At 44.8% G+C, this 26,799-nt stretch overlaps 1 protein-coding gene across 2 annotated transcripts in view; it reads left to right on the top strand.

Annotated features, from left to right (window-relative positions):
• The window catches only part of LOC311103171 (runt-related transcription factor 3-like), a gene marked incomplete at its 5' end in the record, with an annotated part of 65,246 nt that extends 38,906 nt beyond the window's left edge, over positions 1-26,340 (top strand). For both annotated transcript variants that reach the window (XM_084144720.1, XM_084144719.1), the window contains 3 exons: positions 10,176-10,340; positions 18,348-18,419; positions 24,651-26,340. In XM_084144720.1, coding sequence (XP_084000846.1) covers positions 10,176-10,340; positions 18,348-18,419; positions 24,651-25,159 — 746 coding nt within the window. In that variant the 3' untranslated portion in view covers positions 25,160-26,340. The remainder of the gene's footprint in view (positions 1-10,175; positions 10,341-18,347; positions 18,420-24,650) is intronic.
• Between the last annotated feature and the right edge of the window lie 459 nt (positions 26,341-26,799).

The raw sequence follows: 26,799 nt of genomic DNA, 5'->3' as shown, positions 1-26,799 counted from the left end.
CAGAATACGCATAGAGAGAAAAGTGGATAAAAAGGGAAATATGTTCCATTTACGCGCGCTTAACTTGGGTTGGAATTTCCCCCTATGAGAATGTGGACAGGGCTTTTTCCTGTGGCACTCTGCTGACCTTGATCGTAGTCAAGATTAAAGTTTTGAGAATGACACAAATATTAATTTTCACAAAGTCTGCTGCCTCAGTTTTGATTATGGCAATTTGCATATACTCCAGAATGTCATGAAGAGTGATCAGATGAATTGCAATTAATTGCAAAGTCCCTCTGCCATGAAAATGAACTTAATCCCAAAAAAACATTTCCACTGCATTTCAGCCCTGCCACAAAAGGACCAGCTGCCATCATGTCAGTGATTCTCTCGTTAACACAGGTGAGAGTGTTGACGAGGACAAGGCTGGAGATCACTCTGTCATGCTGATTGAGTTAGAATAACAGACTGGAAGCTTTAAAAGGAGGGTGGTGCTTGAAATCATTGTTCTTCCTCTGTTAACCATGGTTACCTGCAAGGAAACACGTGCCGTCATCATTGCTTTGCACAAAAAGGGCTTCACAGGCAAGGATATTGCTGCTAGTAAGATTGCACCTAAATCAACCATTTATCGGATCATCAAGAACTTAAAGGAGAGAGGTTCAATTGTTGTGAAGAAGGCATCAAGGCGCCCAAGAAAGTCCAGCAAGCACCAGGACCGTCTCCTAAAGTTGATTCAGCTGCGGGATCGGGGAACCACCAGTGCAGAGCTTGCTCAGGAATGGCAGCAGGCAGGTGTGAGTGCTTCTGCACGCACAGTGAGGCGAAGACTTTTGGAGGATGGCCTGGTGTCAAGAAGGGCAACAAAGAAGCCACTTCTCTCCAGGAAAAACATCAGGGACAGACTGATATTCTGCAAAAGGTACAGGGATTGGACTGCTGAAGACTGGGGTAAAGTCATTTTCTCTGATGTATCCCCTTTCCGATTGTTTGGGGCATCCAGAAAACACCTTGTCCGGAGAAGACAAGTTGAGCGCTACCATCAGTCCTGTGTCATGCCAACAGTAAAGCATCCTGAGACCATTCATGTGTGGGGTTGCTTCTCAGCCAAGGGAGTGGGCTCACTCACATTTTTGCCTAAGAACACAGCCATGAATAAAGAATGGTACCAACACATCCTCCGAGAGCAACTTCTTCCAACCACCCAAGAACAGTTTGGTGACGACCAATGCCTTTTCCAGCATGATGGAGCACCTTGCCATAAGGCAAAAGTGATAACTAAGTGGCTCGGGGAACAAAACATCGACATTTTGGGTCCATGGCCAGGAAACTCCCCAGACCTTAATCCCATTGAGAATTTGTGGTCGATCCTCAAGAGGCGGGTGGACAAAAAAAACACACAAATTCGGACAAACTCCAAGCATTGATTATGCAAGAATGGGCTGCCATCAGTCAGGATGTGGCCCAGAAGTTAATTGACAGCATTCCAGGGCGGATTGCAGAATTCTTGAAAAAGAAGGGTCAACATAAACCTAATGTAATTGTCAATAAAAACCTTTGACACGTATGGAATGCTTGTAATTATACTTCAGTATACCATAGTAACATCTGACAAAAATATCTCATAACACTGAAGCAGCGAACTTTGTGAAGACCAATACTTGTGTCATTCTCAAAACATTTGACCACGACTGTAGAACAACATGATATTGCAACAATAAAACAAACTCGTGCTTGTACACATTTATATGCACTTACACACACGCAAATACACAAGAAAATTCACACCTCCGATTTGACATATCTGGAGTCTACCTTCCTGTCATTTGTCACTCTGAGCAGTGTGTGTGCGACCCTTGCACTTGTATGTGCTTGTAACTAAGTTCATGCGCACCGAGGTGTGAATAAGAAACCGTTTCACAAATCTGCTAACATTGCGTTGACGCATGTGACAACGATGGCTGCTTTCCTTTCTCACAGATCTGCGAGGACACCTCCCCTCCCTCCTACCAACACCTCACTGCTTAGCACGCCTTGGCTACCCCTGTACACACAGCCCTGCAACCCCTACGTCCTCGCACCTCCAGAGCTAAAACAACACTCTCAGTGCAGCTTATATCTTTAATATGATCTGTCACCGGGGCGAAAAAGGGCCCTCTCTGTTCAGCAGGCTGAGTCTGCAGCAGAAGTGCTGAAAAACAACAACCTCCCTCACCTCCTCCTCACCCACCTTTACTGCCTCCGCCCTACTAACACACATCACCCCTCCCCAGAGGAGACACACACACGTACAGTAGTGTAGTGGGACAAAAGAGGGCTGATTGCTCAGTGCTATGGGCCTCTCTTTATTGTTAGTGGATCCGGATGTATTGGGCCTAGCCTGCACCCCTCCACTCATTCTGCCTGCCCTGACCTGCGCCACTGTAGGGCTGTCCCTGTGTGGCATAGCCCCTATTCCTCACTAATCACACAAACTTCTAACTACACTACCAACACACACAGCCTTATCCCTTCATCAAGACGGGAAGACTGGATCTGTGCTCACACACACAGTCTCACATTCTCTCTTATGCTGTGAGTGTGTTTTCAGCCCTGCTGTAGACAGGGGGATTTCAGGCTGAGTATGGTCCCTAGGGGGAGCATAGCTAGCATCTGCTCTGAGACAGACAGACAGCAGTAACAGGCTGGGAAGAGAGCCAGGCTTAGCTAAGCTTCCCCTGATAGATTGGGGTAGGCTGTGGAAATCCCACCAGTACACAGACCTGTGTGCAACATGGGCAGAGTGACAGTCTACTAGTCACAGCCACGTAAGTATTATGGAATCCCATGGTGGAATTTACTACTTGCTAAAGGCCCTCCGTCTCATGGTGATAGTTTACAGTCTGAAATAATGCATCCATTCAGTTCATGACGTGGACACCGGACGTCAATATATATAACAAGAGACATTAAAATAGTTAATTGTGTGTGTGTTTACGTGTCTCTGTGTGTGTCTGTAAAACTCATTTAGCCAGACTAGACAGCCACAAACACTACTCAAAAAGAACCCCCACATCCTTCTGGGTTAGGCTCAAACTGATATATGATTGGACAGCCTCTAAAACCCAACTCTGTCATTGGTTGAGTTGTTGTGACAGTGTGATAGCTAAAGCCTCAGGCTTCTTGATGGCACCAGTAATAGAGTGAAAGGGGAAGTCAGAGGGGGTAGGGAAAAGGCGGGAGGCAAAATAGTCAAGAGAGGAGGAAGAGGAAAACAGGTGCGCAACGCTTCGCTCAACAGATGTTGAAACGTCTTCGAGCTCCAACACAAAGCGGAAGTTTGCTAGCAACCCGACCGACGCCACTCCAACACGCTCTCAACCGTCATTCTGAGGCAGGTTGACATTTCTGACTGACAAAGAAACAGTAAGAGAGAGTTTATAGTTCAGGATAGAAAGTATAGGGCCTATTGACTTTAAAGGTTCCTCCCTAATACACGCATATTCACACACAAGTCACTGAACACACTCAACAGCAGCATGTTAGTTGTATGTGTTGTTTTTGTGACACTATGAATCATCTCAGCAGCTGTATCCACACACTACAGACAGGGACATCAACATGTCATAACAATAGAGAACGCTGCTCTCTATAGCTATTGGTACAGTGCTAACATATAATGTACCTAACTTACTATGTACACATATACTGTATAAAGGCAGAGCTCTGGTCCATCTGTGGACGTTAACATCAAGGCTAGGGTGGACTGACCAAATTTCAACTACTTTTCAACGTCCATGGACGCCCAGTGTCAGTCGGTGCCCAGTGGATGAGGATGCTGTTTATAGTAAATGGAAAGAGAGTGGGCTCATGGGTAGGTGTCAGTAAGAGCTGGGAGAGGTAACAGAGTGAGAGAGAGTGAGAGAGAGAGAGAGAGAGAGAGAGAGAGAGAGAGAGAGAAGGGGAGAGCGAGGGAGGGGTTGTCCAGACTCAGACTTTTAACATTCGTGGTTTGACAGAAAGAGAAAGAAAACGGTTATCAGCTGAACATAACAGTATGTCAGTGGAAGGGAGGACAGTAGCAGGTGACCAAACTGTGGTTTGTGACTATCATGATTTCCCATTGTAGCCAATTCAGTTGCAGTAATTCCATTACAGATTTTTTGGTAATTCCGTTACCAATTAGGTAACGGAATTACGAGTTTTAATCACTTTATAATTCATAAACAAAATGTATATCAGTAAAAACACTATAACTAATTGATAGGCCTACCTTTACTTGTTACTTCTGTTAACTTTTATTATCCTCCCTCCTCATGAGAGAGAGAAATTAGAAAATATCTTAAAGATATGTGGGTTTTTGCTAACGGATGTTTTCTAAGAACCCTTTTCCATCTGTTTATCCAGAAATCAAAGCCTTTACTTATGCATCATTTTTAAGATGGATTTTTTTTTTTCTAAATGTAACTATACCTTCATTTCCCAAAAATAAAGACTCTTAGCTTTCATTTGACACCCAATTTGATATGGTCCTATGAACTTCACACGTTGATGCTCATGGGTCCATTTACATGGAAATTCCCATAGTCCTTATAGAGGTGCTGTAGACGTTTTCAGTCTTATATAGGCACTCAACCAATAGTCTGTTATCAAGTGCCTTTCAAGTCCATGTATACGACGAATACAAATATTTACACTTCAAATATATTCAGCACAGACCTGGGTCTGGGCCAAGGCACGTATTGCCCTTTGCAGTCCAGATAGAGTTTCACTTTGCCCCTGAAAACTCGCCTAGCCCTTTACTAAAAAAAGCTTGTGTTTAATGTGTCTCTCTTTGGAAGGGAACATATGTTTCTTTCTTTCAATGTTAGAAAAAAAGCAGCAGCACAGGGGTGAGGGAGGAAAGGGGCCGTATCGGGTGATCATTCAGCTGGACCCGTCAGTGTTTATGAGCTGTCATTAGCACTCTCTGAGCAAACACTGTCTCTGTGTTCCACTGATATGGTCTTTAGAGGGTTAGGGCGGGACTTGCTGAGATCGGCTCGTCTGGTCTGAAGGGGTTGTGAGCTCTGAGTAAGAGTTGCCCACAGGTCTAGAATTCCCAAATACTAACCTTAATCATCCTGCTCCTTGTGGCTCAATGCAATGTGTAGGCGATCAAGGTTGATCATTTTGCTCTTCAGTGTTTAAATTCAAAGGGACCAGTCACAGGGACAGTTTCCCACACTGATGTATCTTATCTGTTATACTTGAACCTATCTACATGTTCTGAAGAACACTAAAAACATTGGGGAAATCAAGGCCCTATGTCTTTAGTTAATCTGCTGATAAAATTGTATTGTATTGGGCAAAAAAAAAAAAAAAAACGCTGGGTGGTAAGGGCACAGACATTATTTCTAAAGAGATTTTCAGTTAAATGGATTTTCAATACATCGTTAATACCAGACATTTTATATCAACCTTTTTATTTGTTCCTCACAGTCCTCATAATGCTCTAAGATGATGCAACAGCCATCTAGAGAGGAAGCTAGTAAATCTACAGCTTCTGGCATCCATTTTACCTCTTCCATGTATTGAGCGCTGGTGTTTGAACCACATCATCTCTGCCTCCCCGTTGGCCTCCATCTCCCAGCTCTATCTTGTGGTTATGATATCATAGAGAAAAAACGGTGCATTCTCTCCTAAGTGCACCCTGACACATAAAATATTCATCCCACCACAGACTCCCCTCCGAAATGGGTCCTTAGTACACAGAGACCCATGGTCAAGACCCTGTAAAGTGGGAGTCAACCTCTGTCGGTCTACCAGACACACTCATGGAAAAGCTGGGGTCAGACCTGAAAATATGTTTAAACACTGTGTTGAACAGCATCAGGCCAAGGGCACTGTCTGTCTCTAAACCAAGGCCAAGACAGGGACTAGAAAAGCAAATCATCCATTCTCCCTCCATCGCACCAATCCATTTCCTCTCTATGAGGCTTAAAGTGGTGATGATATCTAAGAGAAGAAAAGAGGAGGAAGGTTGCTGTATAAAATGTGTTAGCTCCCAGATGGGAAACTGATGAAGTTTTCTCTTATATAAAAAAGTCAATGAGAGGGAGGGAGGGTGAGAGAGAGAAGAGGAGAAAGAGGGGAATGAAGAGGGGGAAGAGAGGAGAGCTAGAGTCCACCATGTGAGTTGATTGGTGGTGTTAACAGTAACTGTGGGGTTTGGGGTAATGAGCACCAGGCATGGTCCTAATGAAGCCTCAGCTCTGCTCCTATGGTTCTCTCTCATGGCTGGCCAAACCCTCTACTGGAAGTAGAGTACAGTGTGTCGCCACACACTCCCTGCCACTGCTGTGTGTGTGTCTGTGATCATGCGGTACAATCACTTTCATCCCCAAAGCGCCAACCAATTCATCCCAGACCACCACAGGCCACAGAAAAAGTGACCAATTCTACATTTTTTCCCCTGGTTGTTTTTTTCTTCTTCCACAGAGCTGGATGTATCATTTCCCTGACCTCAGCCGTTTGAGGTGGTGTAAATCTCTTAATAACTGCACTAGGACACGTATATGGGTCTATATTTGGAGGGCCGTTTCTCCTGGCCTCCCCTGCTCTGGGGTGGAGCAGACAGTAGCCACAGTGTCTGTGTGGGAGATGGAGCCAGCTAGGCTCTGTGCCTGCCTGTGTGGGTCCCACTTTCCCTCTCGATGGTGTGGGGACTGGGAGGGGGACTGGGTTCAGAAGAGTGTGAATAACAAGATACTAGTTGTAAAAGTGTGTGAGTATACGTGTGTTTAAGCGGGTGTGTCTGGAGTAGACTGTGTCCCTGTGTCATAGTGAGATGGTGGGTGTATAGGTGGGGTCACTCACTTTTACTGCATCCTACTACTTTTTTCATGTCTGACTTCCAACACAGGGAACACAAACAGCTGGAGATGTCCGACAGCCCTGGTCTCCGGATTCAGACACATTACTCATACACACACACACACACACACACACACACACACACACACACACACACACACACACACAGGTAGGTTAGTTTTTAAATGTAATCTGTTACAGCTACTACTTACCTCTCCAAAATTGTAATCAGTAACATAACTTTTGGATTACCCAAACTCAGTAATGTAATTACTTTCCTTTACTTTTAGATTACTTTCACTTAAAGAGGCATTATAAGACAAACATTTATATTACCAATTGAAAGACATCTATTGCAGGATAAATCAATGTTAGAGTTTACATAGCTGGCCATAAATGGATGTTGCATTTTACTTTGTGGGTTGGTTATGCAGGCTTCTTCTAACCCATTGCTTTCTACGACATATAATAATAATAATAATAATAATAATACAATTGTATATTTACATTAAAATCCAAAGTCTGTCAGATGTCCAGTCATTCCAATTAATTTAATACCCCTTGATCTTCAAGAATAGGACTTGGAAATATAGAAATATAGATTAGCCAAATTGTTTTACCTGAGCATAACCCCAAAACTAAAGGACTTATTAGCATACTCTGTTGTTTATGATTTAGTTGTCATGGAGGACTGATTGGATTCATTGCTTCGAGTTGAAAAAGAAATGCTGCTCTCATGGAATGGCATGCTTTGAGCACTACCGAAAAGTGCTATTTGAATGTGAAAAATTAATGCCGTATACTGCATCTGCTATAGACCTATTGTTTACATTTTTGTTGGTGACACTTTGATATCTTGATAATATATGCAGATGTTTAAGTCTATCAAAAGTGTGCAAGTTTGAGCATTTGTCCGTTAGGCCTATGGATTTTGTTTTATCAGCACGCATTAGATTGAACAATAAAAGCCCCACTAGTCTTCTTAAATGAAACTAGTTGTTGACAGTATTGAGCACAATACCTCTGAGAACTTTAAAGGAGTAACTCCTTCAAACTTTTATTGCTTAGGCTTGGATCCGCACTGGTCGCAAAAACAATGATTGATAGGCAGTTTAAACTTAATAAATTCAACCATTATTGGGTTAAAATACACATACACATTTGTGAACAGCCATCCACAACAACCACAATCCGTAAGACGCAAATAGCTAAAGGAGAGAGCAGCAGTGTGATTCACATCAATAATAAGTGATATCCGTATCGCCTGTAGGCTACACCACGTTTATTCAAGTTGGAAAATCTTTGGTCGCACCATTGGAAGACATAGCTTGGACTGTAGCCTACTAAAGCCTAATAATGCTATTTTCCAGTGATCCATCAAACGCATTTGGTGTGCCATCATAGTGGTCTCTGACTTGTGGTCAGACTCACTCAGGCGGAAACAAACTTGCGTCTTTTTTCAATGCTCATTTGAATGTCATTGAGAAAACAGAAAGGTGTCAAATAAACATCCTTTCTGAATTTAAAAGTAATCCTAGAAGTAATCATCTAGTTTTTCAAAAGTATCTGTAATCGGATTACAATATTTTTGCTGGTAACGGAACGGATTACAGTTAGTTTTTTGTAATCCTTTACATGTAAGGGATTACACACACACACACACACACACAGGGGAGGGTGTTGATCCCAGTGTGAGTATACATGCGTGGGTGTTTTTTTGTTTCCTGCAAGTGGAAATGTGTTGGTGTGTGTAAGGGGGAGGTGATTGTGCGATAGATAAATACCCATCACCCACACTATGTTTTGTTATGTGCATGCATGTGAGAGTGTTAATTTGAATGTGTCTGCATCATTGGAAGCATTGTAGACTATTCTAGTCTACTTGGGAGTCAAGCTCAGTCCACATCATTTATGTGTGTACGTCTGTGTATGTGTGAAGGGGGCAGGGGGGTAGTGGGGGGGGGGGGGGGGGGGGGTGCGAGATAGGGAATTCTATATTGTAAAGAGAAGAGGGAGTGATCTCTAGAGCGGTAAACGGGAGGATACATTACCCATGGGTCAAGTCGCAGGGAGGGAAGATATATTGCCCATTGGTCAGTCTGGAGAGAGGATGGGCAAAATCCATATCAGTCCGTCTGCTGGCCCCCTTTATATAGTGATAAAATATTCAAATCTAGCCATTACTTCGCATTAGAGATCCAGGGAGAAAACCACAGAATGTTTACATGTTCTTTCAGACGTGTTTGTTGCATTGATAGTAACATTTAAATCCCTTCCTCCATTAGAGGCGTCCCTCATCCGGACTCACGTATGGCATTTAGGTGTGTGTGTGTGTGTGGTGTGTGTGTGTGTGTGACACCACATGTTAAATAAGATGGAGAGAGATTGCATTGAATTAGCCTTTCAAGTATAACTTTTAAGGAAAACTATTCTGAGGAAGAGATATCAAAGTGATTCAGGTTTGAGTGTAGTGTTTTGTCTTTCCAAGTCTTGTTCAGATCAGGTGTATTCGAGGTGCCAAATATGCTTTTTCTCATACATTCCCACCTCTCTCGTCACACACACACACGCACATATGCGCAACCCGTCCACACAGTGTGTTCCAGTCTGATGAGTACTATAGTCTAGGAGCAATTCCTGGGTGTTTCCCTCACAGTAACTGCTTGGTCAGACCTGAGTCGCTGTAAGAAGTATAGTCACTATTTCGATAAGTAGACCCAGTCTGGGGTTGTACTGGGGTAGTACTGCTGAGTGGACAGGTAGAGGACAAGAGGATAGATTGGAAGAATCTGCTGATGCTGTGAAGTTAAACTATTTCATAATATCATTATATTATTGTGCTAGTACTATTGTTATACATTGGAGTATTAGTGCTATTAAATTAGTCCTATATGAATGTGCTATTAGGAGCATGTAGCCATTTATCTGATTATAACGCAAAGGCAGGTGCAAGTTTAGCTGAACCACAAGTCCAGTGCCTGTCAACATTATATTAATAATCAGATTAGTTGGTGGCGAACAGTGGCCTTTATTCATATTGATATCATTTGGTCACTGTACTATTTGTTTTCACACTAATTATGTCTTAGAATAGAATGGGGATGCCATTGCCAATATAACCATCCCAGGTCTAAACAAACACTCACAAAACCTAATAAGCTGTAAACTGTTGGTGCCAATGGAGAGACCTGAGGAAAGAAAACTCAAATATTACAGCAGACCTAGCATTTGGATGTGTTATTGCTTTTACTATTTTTGACCATTTGGTACCGCCAGGGAAAAATAATAAAGAGCCATGATTTCCCGGCTGTGTAGGTGGTAACTTGGCTCTCCTCTCTTTCCCTCTCTCTCTCTTTCAGGACACAGGGTGAAGCTGGAGGACCCCCAGAAGATGCAGTTCTCTGATAGGCTGACAGAGATTGAGCGCTACCAGCGGGCCAGCCTGAGGATGGTGCCTGGTAACCCCCAGCCCCGGCCCATGCACCAGAGCCACCTCGGGCCCTCCACCCAGTCCCAGATACAAGGTAGGACCGCTAACCACACAGGAATAACTATCACACTGACTCACTCACACTGTCTGTCCCAAATCAGTGTTGCTCACTCATCACAAAACACTCCACGTTCTGCTACAGCACTGTATATAGGGGTTAGCGCTACAAATGCCTCTCCCTGCCTACAGTGAGAGCTGACTTTGACATTAGTTTCAAGTGTTATTAGTCATATGTACAGGATACACATGGTATACACCGTCCAACAAAATGCTTATTTGCAGGTTCCTTCTCGACAATGAAACAACAATAAGAAAATATAAGAATACGAACATAAAGTAAATGGCTCAGTAGAATAGAATAAACATTTTAGCATAAGTATAATACAGGGGTGTATACAGTATGTGTGTGCGTGCATGCTAAGGTGCGGAGAGTCAGAGCAGGTGTTCAGTCCAGTTCAAGTGTTCAGCAGTCTGATGGCTTGTAGATAGAAACTGTCTCTGAGCCCGTTGGTATCAGAACTCATGCTCCGATATCGTCTGCCCGACGGAAAGGGAGTGAACAGCTCGTGGCTGTGGTGTTATGAGCGGAGTTAGCCTGTATGATCTGACTGTGACATATAATGAACTGACGGTGTTGTTCTAACTTTATCTCTATGGGCTGAATTAGCCTGTATGTGGCAGGCTGAGGCCCCAGGTTGAGTACAACCCTCCCTGCTGATATGAGAGCCCAGACCTGGGGGAGGGTCCAGTACATTTACTGGCAGGGGCCGCTCACTCACGCCAGCTCTGTCCCCGGATGCCCTGCGTCGGTCACAGGATCCAGTCTGGGGCCAGGTGGCACCCTGATTACTGCCAAACAGCCTGGCGAGGGCACTGGGGCTGGTTCACCACACCACTCTACAGCCTCAGGAATCTCACAGCCGCCTGCTACCTCCGCAATCACGTCAGTCTCAGACTGACTGGCACAACAGGGCAGATCTGCAGTGGAGACAGGGGGGAGGAGGTGTGTGTGTGTCTAAGGGGAGAGGAGGTACGTGGGTGGAGGTTCGCTCTCAGACATATGTCAGAGCTTCTTAACGTGATGGCATGTCTGGATGTGTGCAGACAAAACACGAACACACACAGACACAAACACACACAAGGCACACACACACACTGTCCTCTCCCACCCACTCCCTAGTTCTCATGCAGGGGGTTAGGGCTGACAGACAGAGTAAGGCTCCTTCCCAGTTAATGAGTTGCTATCAGTGTGTTTAGGAGTGTTTTGCTCTCTGTGGGTGGAAGTGTATCTCTCATGGGGTTTAACCTTGTGCTCCTGACTCACCACGGTGGACCTACCTATCTTACAGCTGAGCTTACACAACTGTGGTTATCAGCACCAGCTTTGATTTAGTTTGACTGATGTTGTTGTTCCCCCATAAGTGCCATGTAATGTACTGAACATGGCCAAGGAACATCATCTACCAGTGCTGTGGACCAGTAGGACCAGGAGTAGTTGGAATCTAGACAGATACAATAAATGTCTTTAATGCATGTTGTCTGCCAATGGAAGGGCCATGGCAGGTAAGCTTATCCAGAGGGACTTATCCATAAGGGCTTGCTTAATATCTCCAAATTCCTCCCGTCTAGCAGGAGAGGTGTACAGACAATGCTGGGATGGCATGTGAAGAAAAGCGCTGTGCTCTGCACACGTTTGCCTAGCTGCAGGAGGATTAGGGCAGGAATTACCTCTTTATAGGCCTGTCAGATCTCAAAGACCCACACCAGTAGAACACACACACACACTGGGCGCGCTCACAAACACATGTGGGGCGCATGCATGCACAACCCCCACACACAAACACACATGCACACGCACACACACACACACCTCCAGCATAGACACAACACATTAATGTGGCTCAGAGCCGTCAGGGATGAGAGGCATAGAGCTCCAAACTGATTCCACACAACACCCGCCAGGTGCTAGGGGCCCTCTCGGAAGAGTGTGTGTGTGTGTGTGTGTGTGTGTGTGTGTGTGAGGAGGACTGTAAAACCACACACCTTAATCTCTGATATTACCATCAAGACTTTGTAGCTCAGCACTAGTGCTAAAATAATTCAATAACAGTGAAGATACATTTTCCCTCCTCTCAGCTACCTACTGTCTACACAGGCTTTATATGTACGCTATGACATAGATCACTGGGCATCTCCATGCATATATAGCATCTTAGACAACACGCAACTACAAACACAGCTCAAACTAAAATAGTACCCTTTGAAAGAAATACATTTAGAAAACAGGGATGTATTTACATATAAACAAGACACACTCTGCTTTTGGCAGCCGTCGCAGGCAGTTGAATTTTGCAGAGGATCACAGGTTAATAGATGAGCCATCAACACTTTATAATTAAATTGATTCCCATCTTGCTGTTGCAAAATATGTTTTTCATTATCCACACATAAACCTTGACTTTCCAGCCGACAACAACATGAGAAAATACAATATCATCTCCTACTAAAGCCCTTCGCTTCATATTGTTGTCTGAGCCATGAAATAGAGACTGAGTTTTGTTAACACAACGCTTTTGAGACGTCTGCTAAACTCACACACACACACACAGTTACGTGCCAATGTTGCAAGCTCTGCTAGCGCTCTAGACAGACAGGATAATTAAGAGCTCATTACAGCGCATGCAGTGACAGGATTCAATCCCTGGCAGACACTACGCTTGCTCGGCTAGCCGCTTGTTTTTGTTCAGCCGTGACCACAGGTGAGCCTGCTGTGAGGAATGATCCTACGGGAGGGCGTGTGGGGAGCTGTGTGTGTGGCTCTGCCAGGGCAGTCAAGCAAATCCCACACTCAGACAATCAGGTCCAAAATTGTTATTCTGGTTTTCTAAATGTCAGGTGATGTGTATGTGTGTTTTAATGATATTCAGAGAATGCTGTCCATCTCCTTAAAGCATCCTGGGTATAAAGTCTACAGTTCATACCAGTCTTACCAGCCAGACAAAGATGTTAAGTATTAGATTTCAACGAGACGCTAGACATAATCCTGGCGATTCCAGTTTTCCTCTTTCCCTTTTCAAAAGGAGAGTAAACTAAACAAGGGGCTTTAACAAGCTCGCCAGAACAAAGCTGCTCTTTTAACTTAAATGCGTTAAGAAAAAAAGACAGCAGCAATTTAATCATCCAAAAGAAAGTATTTTGCCTTTTGAGGTGGTATCATTTAACATGCTATTTGTTCCAACACCTGTGTTTTTCTGACTGGAGATGAATATCAGATACTAGCATAACTTTCAGTCATCTAGTCAAGTGCTCACTGCTTTGATGAGGACCCAATAAACCTGTGGTGTGGAGGAAAGTGTGTGTGTGTGTTGGCTGTGAGTGATAAAACACACTCTAGTTGTATTAATTCCCCTATCCCGATGAGGAATATATTCTTAATGATTCTAGCAGAGCAGGAAACAAAGGACCACCTCCATGGTGCCCAGGAGAACCACATCTCAGCACCCGGTTAAGACCCCCACTAAAGACTGGCAAGGCAGCATGCCAGGAGACTGCAGTTCTGGGGTTATGGTAACCTCACATTAAATCTAGGCCTTTATGATGGCTATGATAATACAGGATGCTCCTTGTAATGCTTCAGAGAATGTACTGTATGTTAATAATGGTTTTTATTTTATTTTATTAGGATCCCCATTAGCTGTTGCAAAAGCAGCAGTTACTCTTCCTGGGTCCACACAAAACATGACATAATACAGAATATTAATAGACCTATTAAGGCATACGTAGCCTACATATCAATACATACACACAAACTATCTAAGTCAAATAGGGGAGAGGCGTTGTGCTATGAGGTGTTGCTTTATAGTTTTTTTTTTTTTTTTTAAACAGGTTTGCTGTTCATTTGAGCAATATGAGATGGAACGGAGTTCCATGCAATAATGGCTCTATAAAATACTGTTCACAAGGTGGCATGCTAAGCCATGGCACCTGTATGGAATAGGTCCCAAATAGCAGGGGTCAAAATAAAACAATTTACTGGTGGTTACAGTAGATACTCCACCAATAAACCAAAACTGTGCCAATATCTGCAGCAGTTCTGCTGTGATGAAATGTCAAACAGGTGAATCTATCCCGGATTCTCTCTGGTTGTGAAAGTCCTGCTAGCTAGAGGGAGGTCCTACCCCTCCTCTCCTGTCCACAGTGACCACACTGTTTACTCCACATAAACAAGCCGGCTGGCCCCCCAAGCGAATGCCTGCTCCAGTCTCTAGTCTACCACAAACAGCCCTGATCAGACCCAGAGCCCCTAACCGCTAGTCTAGGGTCAGATATTATTTAATTCTCCTAATGGTAAATGTTAGGATGTGGAGTTGGGTAATCTGATCCTGGATCTGTGTCTACCTCAAACCTCAAACCCACTCTAACACCCAGCAGGACATGATCAACCAATTAGAACCAACAAAGAGTCACTGTAAGACACAACAAGTATGCCAGTCCCTGGAGCAGGCAGCCAGGCACAAAGCACATGCTTATAAAGGAAAAGGCCAAAGCATCGTGCTCCAATGTCTCTGTTTAGTACCAGATGTGCTTACTAGGTCATTGTGTTGGTCTGTGGGTCATTGACTATCTGTCAGGACAAGACCAGAGAGAGGTGGCCATGCTGTGAGCCTGGTAGAGATGCTGTTGGCTCCAAGCTCCATTTGGGCAGCAATGCATGCTGGTCCGTGCCAAACCCCTACAGGAAAGGAGCTCTCAGGCCAAACACAACCAAAACTAGCGGGAATCCAGACCAGCGACGAGGGATTCTGTTTTACTTCTCCAGCACTGTATTTACATAATATATCAATGGTAGCCATGGGGTTTATTTGTTATGGTGCCTAAGAGCTACACTTGTGGTTACTCTCTTTTTGTGACCTTAGTTAGACCTGAATTATTCAAACTGAAAATGTTTTTGTTCTCCACTAAAAAAAATATTATCTTTTGAAGCCATCTCTCCACATTAAGCAGGAAAAATAGAAAATATAGCTTTTTTTTACCAGACTCAACTGTTTGTGTTAGTTATAATTTTACATCAGAGCTGGTCGAGCTTTACATTTCAGCAATTACAGAAACTACATGTGCGCATTGAACAGTCTCTATTGAGTCTGAGGAGAGGGGGAAGGGAGGGTGGGGGGCTCTCAAATAGAACATAGGATTTTTCAGTCGATGTGTTTGTTTTTACTCATGTTTAAGTGAGGGCTCAAAAGACATATCAAGTGTCCCACATAGCTAAGCCAAGGCCATGTTCCTCCCCTCTAACTCGCTCTCTAACTCGCTCTCTCTCTCTCTCCCTTCCTCGCTGGCGTCTTTCTCTCTCTCTCCCCCTCTCACTCTGTCTCTCTTGCTCGCGCTCACATTCTCTCTCTCCATGGCGACGCCTAGGGTCTAAGCGAAACAGGAAGCCAGCACAAGGCCCGGCATTCACTGTGTCTCAATGACACGCTTCATTACGACAGGCGCATTACATGTCTCTGAGGCGCTGACGGATCCGGAGTCACGAGGACAGACACCATCTTGGCTCGAAACGTCTCAGCAGACGTCCTTTCATCTCTAACTGCACTTCAAAAGCAGAGCATGTGTTTATTTGTGTCCTCCCAGCCATCAGTGACGCCACCCCAAAAACGTTCATATTTGTGACGCAGCCGTCGTCTTCTACCCCTAATGCACCTACCCCCTTCCCCCCAATCTCTGGCCCCGCCCAGGAGGCTGAGCCTCATATTAACAGGGGTAATCTGTGCCGCTGGTATTGACGTTGTCCACCGGCCAATCAAAATATTTGAAGGAAATGTTTATTTTCTTGAGCGGATCGCACCAGCTGCTTCGAAGCCTTTCTGAATAACCCCATTTATGTGTAAGAATTTCCCATTGTGGGGCAAAGCGCGGGACCTCTCAGAGGCTAAGTGCTGATCCGGGCCTTTGGAGAGGAAGTCGAGTAGCTCTGGGGGTGAGAGAGCTTTTACACACCCCAGCCCCAGCCAGCCTAGGCCCAGTGTGGGCATAGGTGAACACCCCCCCTCCCCTCCACCTCCTCCCCCTGTTCCTGGCCCCTCTCAAGGTCAGGATCACAACTGCTAATATAGCGGTTAGGATGTTGTTCCTCAGCTCATACTATAGTGTAGTGTTACTGTAGCAGGACTAGAACCAGGGACATAACCAGGAACTCTCCAGGCCTTAGTTACTGTATGTTCATGTCAAAACTGCAATACAAATATACTGAACAAAAATATAAACGCAACATGCAACAATTTCAAAGATTTTACTGAGTTACAGTTCATATAAGGAAATCAGTCAATTGAAATAAAATCATTTGGCCGAAATCTATGGATTTCACATGACTGGGAATACAGATATGCATCTGTTGGTCACAGATACAGTACCTTAAAAAAAGATATGGGCGTGGATCAGAAAACCAGTAAGTATCTGGTGTGACCATCATTTTCCTCATGCAGCGTGACACATCTCCTTCTCATATATTTGATCAGGCTGTTGATTGTGGCCTGTGGAATGTTGTCCCACTCCTCTTCAATGGCAGTGCAAAGTTGCTGGATATTTGTGGGAACTGGAACATGCTGTTGTACAAGTCGATCCAGAGCATCCCAAACATGCTCAATGGGTGAAATGTCTGATGAGTAAGCAGGCCATGGAAGAGCTGGGACATTTTCAGCTCCCAGGAATTGTGTCAATATTCTTACGACATAAGGCCGTGCATTATCATGCTGAAACATGAAGTGATGGTGGCGGATGAATGGCATGACAATGGGCCTCAGGATCTTGTCACGGTATCTCTGTGCATTCAAATTGCCATCAATTAAATGCAATTGTGTTCATTGTCCATAGCTTATGCCTGCCCATACTATAACCCCACTACCACCTTTGGGCACTCTGTTCACAACGTTGACATCAGCAAACCGGTCGCCCACACGACACCATACACGTGGTCTGGTTGGACGTACTGCCAAATTCTCTAAAACAATATTGGAGGCAGCTTATGGTAGAGAAATTAACATTCAATTATTTGGCAACAGCTCTGGTGGACATTCCTGCAGTCAGCATGCCAATTGCACTCTCCTCAAAACTTGAGCCTTCTATGGAATTGTGTTTTAGAGTGGCCTTTTATTGTCCCCAGTACAAGGTGCACCTGCGTAATGATCATGCTGTTTAATCAGCTTCTTGATATGCCACACCTGTCAGGTGGCTGGATTATCTTGGCAAAGGAGAAATGCTCACTAACAGGGATGTAAACAAATTTGTGCACAAAATTGGAGCGAAATTAGTTTTTTGTGCATATGGAACATTTCTGCTATCTTTTATTTCAGCTCAGGGAACATGGGACCAACACTTTACATGCTGCATTTATATTTTTGTTCAGTGTATACTGTATACAGTGTATTCAGCTGAAATAAAAGATTGCAGAAATGTTCCATACGCACAAAAAGTATGTCAAAATCAGCCTCCTGCGGTGTGGCCGTTGAGTGTGAACGAGGGTCTCACGCGCTGCGCCAGTAGGGATTATTCTCTCCCTGACAGGCTGACTGGACAGGCCAACAAAGGCCTCACACCTCCTCCACTCCCCAGCCCCCTGAGAGACCAAAATATCTCTGTTAGCTCCATCAGCCCCTCAGCCCTGTTTTCCCAAGCCCTCTCTCCAGTCTCACTCAGTGAGAGTTCCCCTTCTACCCTCCTCTCTGCTCAGTCAGCACAGGCAGGCCTGTCACAGGTAGACAGCCAAACCACCATACTCAGATGACTTTGACATGTTGCTGGCTTTTTTTAGGGCATTGAAGAGATCTGCACTCCCCTCACTCGAACACAGTATGCGCACAGAACTACAGAATCATAACCAGGAACTATTCTCTCTAATCCTCTTGCACTTCTACTGTGCATCAGAATTAGAAACACTCATGTTTTGAGGTTGTTATCATACCTGCCCAGACTACAGTAGTGTCAGGCTAGTGTCATGTCTAAATTCTCCTTAATTAACACATACTATCTATATCCATTGCAGCCCTGTGGTCTGACCAGATTGACCCACCAACTCTGAAGACATGCAAGGTGGAGGACGACCTCAGATGGTCAAGTAAGAGAGATATTATATCTACTCAACCTGGGGCCCCTATCCCAAACTACTCTACGTCGCCTTACTTCTCACTTGTGCTTTCTCTATATTATTTTCCCATGTTCTCGCTCGGGTTTTCTATGTCTTTCTTTCGGCCTCTCTCATTCACACACCCTACCACAGCAGTAGGAAGTAAACAAGCATCCCGCTCTCCTTAGATGACCCCAGTTTTATGTGCATTTCAGCGTGAGTCATATCTGTGTGTGTGTATGTGTGCGCAGGCCTATATGGGAAATATGTTTGCAAGTGTTGTTTGTTGGTTTCTGAGGCTTAATCATAACATGCAAGGCCCAATCACTGCGCAGTACGAGAGGCGTGGTGAGCAATAAGAGATGGCCATAATTACTAGTCTGAGAAAACAGGCAGGAAAAATACAGAGAGGGGATGATTGAGAGGGCTTGGACTACATACACATCATCACCCTAGCCAATTCACACTATCCAACATCTTCAAGAGTAGCTGAGAACAACAATTGAAACACTCTGCTTCATATCAATAGTCAATCAATCATCTCTTTGACAAGGTGGAATTAGTATGGAGATAGTGGAAGAGCTGTAACCAAGGGTATGCAAAGGGCGTTCCACTCGTTGTGACATTTTGGGGAATGCGTTTTGGTTTGCCTTCAGAGCTCTGGATCCCAGAACATTCCTGAACACCCCCTCCCTCCCTCCCTGGTGTTTTGGCACTTTTCTTCTCCTGCCCCACAGCCACTCAGCCACCCACCCATTCTCTTCCCAGAAACCACCAAAGCACACTGCACCAGACCTGCTGAGTCATCTGCTCACACACCCTTCAATGTTACTCCTCGATGATCCTCATACTCAGCCCTATCTGTATGACTCATCAGTTAGGCTTGCAGGAAATTCACTGTTTTCAATAGGTTTGATAAGGGAAAGCCCCTGTTGTAAAACAGACTTTAGATGTGACTGTCAATGATTTCCAAACAAAACGCAGCAGTTTCATCATTTTTCAATGACTAGAAGATGGAATGTACATGGCGATGGAATGCATAGATTTACATATTTACTTTTGACACTATGCGAGCGAGACATTCACTTGCCAGATATTCACTTCAGAACAAGATACTCACTAGGGTGTGAAAAGTGGAATTGACGTTTGATGGGGACTAAAGGTAGTGGGGAGAAGTCCTAATGTCTAATTATGAAATTCATATCCAATTCCAGAGAGACAGAGATTATTAAAGTATTACGATCAATAATAATATCTAGGAGTGCACATGCCACCTGGCCAGAACTCATTAACTCTTTACCAATAAGTCATACAAGGAAATAACATAGTCCATTTAGTTAACAAATCCAAACTCATAAATCACATCTGGTTCGTTGATGCATTAGGAAAATCTTGGTGTTTTATCATCACAAACTCCCTAATGCCTCAATCGTGTTGCTAGTGATAGGTAGGGCCATGCAAAACCTGCTGGGCTCACATGCTACAGTGGCTGCCATGGAGAGGGCTTTGGGGTTGTTGACCGTGTTGTTCTAGTTCAGAAGAGCCACGGTAAGAGGTGAAGGCTATTTGCATCAGATGCGAAGCTCCGACCCCAAGGCCTAAGCGCTTAAACAAACATCTACGGATTATTTGTGTCTCCTATTCTTTGGCTTGTGGACCAACATTATTTCCCTGGCATTGTATTTCTTGGCCAAACTTTGACTATTCTTGTGGCGTTTGGTCAAGATCTCACTCAGCATTCGTAACATAACTTTTCATTCTCACCACTCATCACAAAAAAATCAAATCTACTCTCAAATCAGTGATGGTCTGGGAAGCATGGGACAGTCACTCCTCTCTGGCTGCGGTCTGAGAGAAGGAGATGAAAGGAGAAGAGATTTCTCTCTCTCCATCTATCTCTCTCTGGGCCAGCCTGGTCTGAGGTTTTCTCCCTCTTTCCCACCCCTCCACTTATTTGCCTGAGACACCATTCCCTGGGCGCTGCTCGTCACAGTTTGCATTCAGCCTAAGTAAACATTTCACAGGTGAGCGCCTGGATTTGCATCCCCAACCCCTCCACACACACACACCTCGCTGGCGACCTCAGCTCGCCCTTATGTTAACAACCAAAATCAGTTTCTCCCGTAAGCAAATGAGGCAAACCTCCCTCCATATCTGGGTTACACGCTTGACTGTGGACTAGTGGACCTCAGAGAGTGAGAGAGAGACAGAGAGAGATTTCCCCCGGTCCAGAACTCAATATGGGAGCGCGCACACAAGCAAGGGAGCGAGGGAAAGAGAGGAGAGTGAAGGAAAGGAAGGAGCGCGCTAGAACACTGTGTTCTCTATAAAAAAAACTTAATTCCCAGCCGCCACCCCTTTTAGAGTGGGAACATCACAGACGCCGGGCCGCACCAACTAGCCCTCTGGGGTCCATCCCCTCTCCTGTCCCTGCAATTTAGTCAACACGTTTCAGCTGAGCCTAATGGAGATCATGTGTGGGGTGGGCCGCTGCTACCAACTAGGCCGCGTCAGGACCAAAGAGCCACCACTCCTCCTCCCCTGTACCCACAGCCCGGCTGTTACCACAGCCCCAGAGCCCCGGAGCCACGGAGGCCACGGAGCCGCAGAGCCTCAGCCTATAATTAGCTGGCAGAGAGACGAGGAGGGGGCTGTGTGTGGATCAGGGTAGCTAACAGAAGATTGCAAAAACTGTGGTTCTGTGTGTGAGTAGAGAGTTGTTGATCTACCCCTCTCCTCTAGAGGGAGCAGCTGAGCTGCTGAGAGGTGAAAAGTGGTGGTGGGTGCTCTCTGGCTGGCCGACCGCCAAGGTTGTGACAGGACACAACCCCATTAAGGTGTTGTGATAAGTGTCCAGTTGAGTTTCCCCTGACGAAATACAGGAGCCTCTCCCCGCCGCAATTTAGTCAACACGTTTCCACTGGCGACAATTAAATAGAGATCATGTGTGGGGTGGGCCAAAGCCGCCAGAGCCATCAAGTCCCCGTGCCACAGATACAGGCTCCACCCTGAAGCCTATATTTATCAGGGAGAGACAGAGAGAGACAGAGAGACAGAGAGACAGAGAGACAGAGAGAGAGAGAGAGAGAGAGAGAGAGAGAGAGAGAGAGAGAGAGAGAGAGAGAGAGAGAGAGAGAGAGAGAGAGAGAGAGAGAGAGAGAGAGAGAGAGAGAGAGAGAGAGAGAGAGAGAGAGAGAGAGAGAGAGAGAGAGAGAGAGCTTTTTGGGAGTCCGGTAGGAATTAGTGGGCCGACTCCACTTATACTGAATCAACAGCAGCTGAAGGTTTGGATTTTCTTTGCGTGAAATCAGATACGGGGCCCGACTCTGGTGCCTGGTAGACTCTGGAAAAAGAAACTGTCCCCCCCCCCCCCCCCAACCCTCCTCACTAACCCCACTTCATCCGAAAAGGAAGAGAATTTCAACTGTAGAAAAGAAATGTGTTCTTGAGAAAAGAAAGCAGGAGCCGTGGAAATTGCAAAGGAACAGATTTTTTTGTTGCTGAAAATGGACCCAGTTCTCCAGACGTAGGGGAAAGACATTTCAACAAGACTGTGGCACGCAAGTTCAGCATCTTCCCCCCTCGGGGCTGTGGCGTGCAAGCGCTTGCTGTTTCACAAATACAGTCTGTCTTTTCTCTGTCATCCAAATCCACATTTTATACTAGAGTCATGTGGGAACACTGAGCCCATCAAAACCAAATCCAGTAGAATCAGACAAACAAATGAGTAGGTTCAGACAGGGGTGTGTGTGAGTGTGTGTGTGTGTGTGTGTGCACGTGCGTGGCAGGTGCAAGGAACCACGTCACACCTGTTGGCATTCACAATGTAGGTTGAGCTCCCCCAAGCCACAGCACAGGACAAGTCAGTCAATCAAATTCCAGAGCGTACATACATACCTGCATGCCCACCTTACTCAATAACTAACTATTCATCAGTACACATATGCCATTCTTTCCTATGTCCTAGAAAATCGCCCACGCTACAGGCAACAAACAGTTCTGCTGACAAGACCAACATTCAGCCCATTACCCTATGTACATCTAGATTAAAACATACACTGAGAGTACAAAACATTAGGAACACCTTTTGCCCTCAGAACAGCCTCAATTCGTCGGGGCATGGACTCTACAAGGTGTCGAAAGCCTTCCATTGCAGTAGGATAGCAAGATGGGGAGATTTACCAATGATGACACAGGTGAAGGGTATTGTCAGAACAAAAATCCATAACATAAAGTCTAAATGACGATGCCATAATAAAAGTCTCAGTCAGATATAGGCCTACGTTACATATTTAATATTATAAAACATATATTTCTTATTCCAAAACCATGGCTACAGTAACAAGAAAACCGTCAGACATGATTCAGAGATGAGTGACAGTTGTCAGGTGTTCTATAGCTCCCGTTGGCCTACTTTCTCATTGGTGATTGACTGCCGCACCCTGAGCAAACCTTCATTCTTGACTGCCTGCCAAAAAGAAATTAAACTGATCGAGTAGAGAGTTTCAAGTTTTAATGTCACGTGCACAAGTACAGTGAAATGCCTTTCTTGCAAACTCAATATAGTACTAAAAATAACATAAGGTAGAACAAAACAGACAAGAAATAAAAAAGAAAGAAGAACAGGGGAAAGTAAGAAGCTATATACAGGATAAACAGATTAGCAGCAGCGTAAATGAAGGTTGTATGTGACTGTATGTGTGTATAGAGTCAGTATAAATGTGTGTGCATGTTATGTGTGTGTTGGAGTGTCTGTGTCAGCGTGTGTGAGTGTGTAGAGTCCTGTGAGTGTGCATAGAGACAGTGCAAAAATAAATACAAAGGTAGTCCGTTTAACAGAGATATTAAACGTCAGTTTATTGGTTTTCAGAAGCCTACATCACACGGAATGAAGAAAAAATAACTATTGTCAATATTGGTAATTGTAAGTGGAGCCTTTATGGGTTCCCTACGTGACTGATCCCACAGGTAGACTAGCTGAAGGCCTAGGTGCATACATTAAATGCATGGTGTGTGCATCTGTCCCTGTATGCACCTATCAAACCCAATTACTACAGTATAGTAGGTGGCAGCATACAGTAGCCAGAACAGCCAGCTACCAGATGAATGAGAAGCCTAAGGGACAAACACACACACAGGAACTGGCTGACCCTGTATATAACTTCTTACTTTCTCATGTTCTTATTTCTTATTTTTATTTCTCGTGTGTTTTTGTTCTACCTTGTGTTATTTTTAGTATTGCATTGTTATTGATTACTGCATTGCTGGGTTTAGAGCTTGCAAGAAAGGCATTTCACATTTCACACACTAAAACTTGGAACTTGAAACACACACATTTGGAAAGAACTGCCAGATCAGCCTAACCCTACAGTCATGCATGGGTTTTTGTGGGGGAGTATGGTGTTGTGCTTAAGGAAATATGCTGGTGACAGGAGTTGCCCCAAATCCCAGCGAGGAAAACTGCAGAGTCAAACCATTGAGCAAGATCTGAATTTCCTCTGTCAGTTGAATAAATTAGGGAATGTTTGGCTGTGAAATTTAAGTCAAAACAGCTGGCTTTTGTGTGCTGTGTTACCTATGCGACTACACTTCAGGATAGTTTAGCACTGACAAGAATGTGACATTGATACGGCTTGCATTACTTTTACAAAATACACAAATACGTAGAAATCTCCCTCTCCCTCTCCCCCTTTCCCTACCTCCTTCCCTCTGTCTGAATGTGATGGTTAGCTCTTTAGTTTCCTGTTCCCACTCTTCAGTGTAAAGTACAATATGTAGAGTTACACAACAGCACACGCTGCACAACAAGCTGTCAGTGTTGACTCAAAGCACTACTCTGCTCTGACAATGCCTCTTTTCATTCCTCCAAATAACAGATAACACTGTTACTGTACATTACTCTGGTTCAGCTGGTAGGGTTCTGTAGGAGGGCTATGCTAAGGCTGAGAGGGAGGACACTCATAATTTCATCTGGTGAACAGAGCTGTGTGGTGATGTGCTGTCACAGCTTGATGTCTCAGTTTATTACTTCTAGCTAGCTAGTGTTTGCAGGGTTGTAGACTGGAGGCCCACACTGTCAGTTGGGGATGTGGTACTTTACTACAGCTTCCTGTCAAAGGAAGGAACTCTGACTCTCCCTTTCTCACTTTGACTCAAACATTTCCATGAGTGGGTCTATGTGCGCCAGGAGTCTCTAAACCAAATATGTTGTTTCTCTCTCAGGTCCCACCGCTGACCTCTTCCCCCAGAGGACCTCCTTCCCTTCTCTGTCCCCGCTGACCGACCCCCGTTTCTCGGACCCACGCATGCACTACCCAGGGGCCTTCACCTACTCAACCAACCCCTCCAGCACAGGCATTGGAGGCCTCAGTGTGACGGGCATGTCTGCCTCCTCCCGCTACCACACCTACCTGCCCCCGCCCTACCCGGGAAACCAGAACCAGGGCAGCCACTTCCAGTCCAACACCTCCCCCTACCACCTGTACTACGGCACCGGGTCCGGCTCCTACCAGTTCTCCATGGTGGGCCCGACCGGGACCGGGGGTGAGCGTTCCCCCACCCGCCTGCTGCCTTGCTCTGGAGTCTCAGCCTCTGGAGGGGGCAACAGCCTGATGAACCAGGGCCTGAGCAACCAGAGCGAGGGGGTGGAGGCAGACGGCAGCCACAGCAACTCCCCTACGGCTATGAGCGGGTCTGGACGCATGGACGAGTCTGTCTGGAGGCCTTACTGACTGTCAGACAGCTAGAGGAAACGCAGGAGAGAGAAGAAAGAGAAAAAGTAAAGAAGATGAATGAACAAAAAAAGATGAATCCTCCCCCCAAAAAGAAATGCTGCATGTTTGTCTTTTATTTCTCCAGCACTCGCTTCATACCCTTTTCCTAGTTGACCAAAGACATTCACTGTCTGTCAGAATGCCATGGCCAGAGATGGCCTTTATGCAAGCCATGAGTATACCCTGCACTGTGACAGGGACTACTCTCTGAGGCTCTGAAAGCCATACAAATCTCATGCTTTTCAATTGATGAGTAAGAAATGCAAAATCACTGTAAATAGATGTTATGGTGTTACAACAAAAAAAGCCATAGTAATATATCAGGATCTTTTGAAACCGGTACAACATGCATACCAAAGACTATGAATGGCGAAACCTTCACAGCCATTCACTCTATGCAGCTGAAAAAATGCTAGTGCTATTGTGGCTAACTTGCCAACAAGACCAAAATGATCCTTATCCCTCAGATGACAGTACCTTTCTTGGCATTACGAGCTAAGCGTCCAGACCAGTGACTGTACTGCCTCAACGGCCTTTGACTGTCAAGTGATAACAGAGGTCAAATAGGATGTTTGCTTCACAAATGACTCAGAACCTGTCCTAGATGACTTGTGGCTGTATTGCTAATGTATACATGACAATTGATTCTGAAGCTTTTATTTGGTGTGAGGTTTGGAGATTCACCCTTCAGTCCATGAAACATCATTAAAAACAATTTAATGTATTATCTGAACTAGGATGGATCAGTCCTTGGTGGTACAGTAAGCAATGCTTATTCCTAATGAACAACATGATGTCTTTGAGTGAAACTCCCCTGTAAAGTCGTTAATGTATTGATAATCTATGCAGTAAAACAATAGCTGATATTTTGAGGACTGTCCAGGACATTAGCAGAGAATAGTTTTTTTTTTTTTAAGCAGGAATTTTATGGATTCCTGTTGTTTTAGTTTCTTGGACTGTTTTCTTTATTTTTACTTATAATATATACACTGGGTGTACAAAACATTAGGAACACCTGCTCTTTCCATGACAGACTGACCAGGTGAATCCATGTGAAAGCTACGATCCCTTATTGGTGTCACTTCAATCAGTGTAGATGAAGAGGAGGAAACAGGTCAAATAAATATTTTTAAACCTTCAGACAATTGAGACATGGATTGTGTATGTGTGCCATTCAGAGGATGATTGGGAAAGACGAAAGATTTAAGAGCCTTTGAACAGGGTATGGTAGTAGGTGCCAGGCTCATCAGTTTGTGTCAACAACTGCAACACTGCTGGGTTTTTCACGCTCAACAGTTTCCCGTGTGTGTCAAGAATGGCCCACCACCCAAAGGACATCCAGCCAACTTCACAAAACTGTGGGAAGCATTGGCGCCAACATGGGCCAGCATCCCTGTGGAACGCTTTGACACCTTGTAGTCAAGGTGCCCATGCCCCGACGAATTGAGGCTGTTCTGAGGGCAAAAGGGGGTGCAACTCAATATTAGGAGGGTGTTGTTAATGTTTTGTACACTCAGCGTATTTTTTTCATTCTGTACGCAAACTGTTTTAGTATAGTATGTTTGAACTGGATAACACAGTTTACTTTTTTATATTTA

This window comes from Coregonus lavaretus (genome assembly GCF_964263955.1).
Source record: "Coregonus lavaretus genome assembly, chromosome: 27".
Classification (NCBI taxonomy): Eukaryota; Metazoa; Chordata; class Actinopteri; order Salmoniformes; family Salmonidae; genus Coregonus; species Coregonus lavaretus.
The sequence above is the reverse complement of the archived record's forward strand: the minus strand, read 5'-3'. Positions and strand labels throughout refer to the sequence as shown.